The sequence below is a fragment of the Triticum dicoccoides genome, chromosome 7A (assembly GCF_002162155.2).
Source record: "Triticum dicoccoides isolate Atlit2015 ecotype Zavitan chromosome 7A, WEW_v2.0, whole genome shotgun sequence".
Classification (NCBI taxonomy): Eukaryota; Viridiplantae; Streptophyta; class Magnoliopsida; order Poales; family Poaceae; genus Triticum; species Triticum dicoccoides.
The window spans coordinates 524,100,384-524,103,831 of record NC_041392.1 but is presented as its reverse complement, the minus strand read 5'-3'; the positions used below and the strand labels follow the sequence as shown (position 1 = coordinate 524,103,831).

Here is a 3,448-nt window from a genome sequence, read left to right as displayed (position 1 = left end):
TCGACTGCGAGGAATAGCCACCCTTCAGCTAGAATAACAATGGCAGGGCGATGTATGCCGGTAGCCAGCCGTTGCGAGTGTTTTAGTCCCATTGTTGATGAGCTCAACACATGCCGGCTTTTCATGACTCTCACGTTTCTTATCCACAACCGTGGCCTTCTAGGCCGGAGAAGAATAGAAGGACCTTTTGGAAATCAGGACACCACACGAGCTAGATTGGGTCACTAGATCATTGAGGAAAAGAAACTACGAGGGAAGAAAATCTAAGGGGCGGCAACCAAAGCACCGAGGCGTCATGGCAGTCAAAGGGTTTCGGCATAGGAGCCACCGGCCAGCCCTATTTGCCACTCCTCCTTCCTGTTGTCAACATGAGGTGGAGGGAGAGGAACAAAAGGGATATTGGCAGTGGATCTGGATCCGTACGCCCTATTGTTCAAGAGAGGAGAAAACAGCAACAAAAAACTTGCAGCAACTGCCAACCAGACCTCCCTCCCACTCGTCGTCGACCACCATAGCCATCGACGGCGTGGGGCCGCGGGGGAGGGGGGGCGTATCGAGGAAGGGGGCACTCTCAAAGTGATGTAAAACTCATTACGGTGTTATGAAAATCTATTGGCTATTATGAAATTTCGAGGAGGGTCAAGGGCAGATGTTTCGGATTAATGTGAGATTTTCTAGCCTATTTTCCCATTTTCGACATGTATTGTGCTTTTAGTATATACTAGACTAGACTGGAATGGCTATGCGTGCATTGTTGCGCCATTTATGTTGTTGTGATTTCATAAAACATTTGTGGGGTTTCAATGCATGAGGGAGATGATGGACTATGTTTTCTTTTTATTATAATATATGCAGTGTTTTGGTGGACCCTTTCTCGAGGTGTGATTTTGTATTATCTTCTAATCAACCCACATGCATGTTGGAAAGTTTCTTGCACTGGCGACCCCAATTACTATATTGGTGCTACAGTGTCACATATTGGCTATTCTTTTGCCAGACGATGAGAGGGTGCGCGAGACTCATGTGCTTTTGTAGGCTGGTTGTTGTCGATTGAATTGAGAAATCATTGACCCGGTCAAAATTATAAATCAAATTCAAAATGAATACCTTAAGCGGAATTGTTGACCTATTCAAAACTGTAAACCATCCGAAATTGAATATCTCAATTGAATGAAAATCATAAACTAAATTTAAAATAATCTTAATCAAAATCGTTGGCCCAATCATAATCGTGAATCAAATCCAAAATTGAACACCTTTGTTGAACGAAAGAGCTCCAAAGTTAGGGAGTATATTTTATTTATATAGATAAATTAGAAGATTATAGATGAATAGATGGATGAACTATCTTGGGAAATACAAGAAGCAAAATGATATATCTTGGAAAGCGCAGAGTATAAAATTTGTGTCGTACTCCAATAGAAGGAAGAGAGCAGATGATTTTTGGCAAACTAATGAATGAATGAAAGAATACATTTACAATTTATTTGACAAACTTGACCCAGAAAACACAAATTAAACCAAAAAACGAGGGGACTGCACTTGACGTACGTCTTGAGAGCAAATCATTAGATCATCGCTAGTTGACCATCTTGCAATTGAGCCTGACCTCCACCGTGGTCCCCTTGGACGGGCGTATGTTCCCCATCTTTACCATGGCCTTGGCGAAGTCCTTGGCGAACTTCTTACCGTCCCTGCTGTACATCTCCACAAGATCGTCCTGCCGCCCACCGGAGCCGTAGAGTGCTTGGTCGGAGCTGAGGAGGCCACGCCGCGCGATCAGATCCTTGTAGTAGGCGTTGTCGAATGTCATCGGCGTCTGCTCGTCAAACGGCGCCATGCCACCATCCTCATTGTCGCCGGCGGGGCACGACTGCCGCCTGGTCTCCGCGAAGGAGGGATCGATGTTGGTGTCGCCGTCGCTGCAGTAGACGCGGGCCCTGTAGTTCACGCAGCTGGCCATCCCTACGGTGTGCGCGCCGGAGAGCGCGGTCATGTCGCGGGCGTCGAGGCCGCGCTCCCTGAACGTCGAGACGAGCGACGTGTAGTTGTCGTGTGGGCTGGGGAGGTTATCGGCGGCGTCCCTGTCGGCGGTGCGAGAGTCCATGCGGCCGAGAGGCATGCTCCAGGCGGGCCCTCCGAGCATGGCGACGGCGTCCCGGGACGCCAGGGCGAGCACGTCGGCGCAGGAGACGGTGGCCGGGCAGTCGTGCTCCAGCACGGACTTGATCTCGTCGATCACCTCGAAGCCTCGGAGGGAAGCGTTCGGCAGCGCGTCCTTCTCGCTCTCGGAGAAGTGCGTGCCGTCGAGGAGGACGGACCCATCGCATCCCTGCCGGAATGTAACGTTTTGCACATCGTAATTAGCTACGGATTAGCAGGAGAACAAGACATGAGTGCAGCGCTGTATAGGTATTTCGGTACGTACGTTGACGAAGCAGTCGTGGAAGAAGAGGCGGAGGAGGGCGGGCGCCACCGCCGGCTCGCTGGCGACCTTGTACGCCATGACCGCCCGCACGACGCGCTGCACGTTGGGGCACGTCTCGTCGTAGTACCTGGCGGAGAGCTTGTGGTCGCCGTTGACGGCCGTGGATGCGAGAGCAGCAAAGAGGAGCAATGCAAGCGCGGCCCAGGAGCCCTTGGAGGACGCCATGGCTTGTGATGCCAACGGGCCGATCACCTGATCAGAATATACTCTTGTGACGTGTGAGGAAACTATGCCAACAGCTGTAGTTCTCGAAGCAAGGTGCTTAGCTTGGTTAATTGCTAGCAGGTCGCGGTGATGAGTGCGATGGAGCATGGAATGGAAGCGTGCTTATATAGCTTGGGAGTACGTACGTGACGTGCGTACTGCTTCGATCCGCGTGGTCTCCGGTCTGCATGCTGCCTCGTGCTTGCGGAGGAGAATTCCGACGGGGTCAGGAGTCAGGACCGGCCGGAAGAAGTGGAAAATAAGAGAGGGAATTGGCAAACAAACTGTACAATATTAATATATATGCATGCACTGTACCTGATGCTGCTGGCGGGATTCGTTAGTTTGAATCTTATGGCCATTCGCACGAGTTTCTTGCTCTCTAAATAACAAGACTCCGATTTCAGGCAAGACCAATATAATAAGGAGGGTCTTATTGGTTTCTAGACTAGAACCAATCATTCGCTGACTTTCTGCTATTACGCACGCATGAATATATGAACTTTACGAAGCATGATGGAATTATCTTCAAGGAGAATCTGGGAAAAGCTTATGACAAAGTAAAATGACATTTTTCTGCCCAAGCCGTGTGCATAAAAGGCTTCCAGGCAAAATGATGACAGTGGAATTTTTTTCTTGCAGTGATAGCATTGGTGTGAATGCTGACATTGGTCATTGTTTGTAGACCAGAAAACATAGAGATCCTTTGTCGTCCATTCTCTTCAATATTGTTGCGAATCTTTTTCAGGGTGCTCA

The 3,448-nt window shown here is 49.4% G+C and overlaps 1 protein-coding gene across 1 annotated transcript; it reads right to left on the bottom strand.

Annotated features, from left to right (window-relative positions):
• Nucleotides 1-1,500: 1,500 nt before the first annotated feature.
• Nucleotides 1,501-2,717, bottom strand: LOC119328350 (peroxidase P7-like). Its single transcript, XM_037601350.1, has 2 exons — nt 2,429-2,717; nt 1,501-2,332 (listed from the first exon to the last, which is right to left on the bottom strand). The coding sequence occupies exons 1-2, from the start codon at nt 2,651-2,653 to the stop codon at nt 1,580-1,582; spliced, it is 978 nt and encodes a 325-aa protein (XP_037457247.1). The 5' UTR covers nt 2,654-2,717; the 3' UTR covers nt 1,501-1,579.
• Between the last annotated feature and the right edge of the window lie 731 nt (nt 2,718-3,448).

What these genes read in the sequence shown, in the direction of transcription:
- LOC119328350 (XM_037601350.1), bottom strand. Translation starts at nt 2,653, where the DNA reads ATGGCGTCCTCCAAGGGCTCCTGGGCCGCGCTTGCATTGCTCCTCTTT. An exon ending in TCCACGACTGCTTCGTCAAC is followed by an intron (nt 2,333 to 2,428) that starts GTACGTACCGAA and finishes ACATTCCGGCAG; the next exon opens with GGATGCGATGGGTCCGTCCT.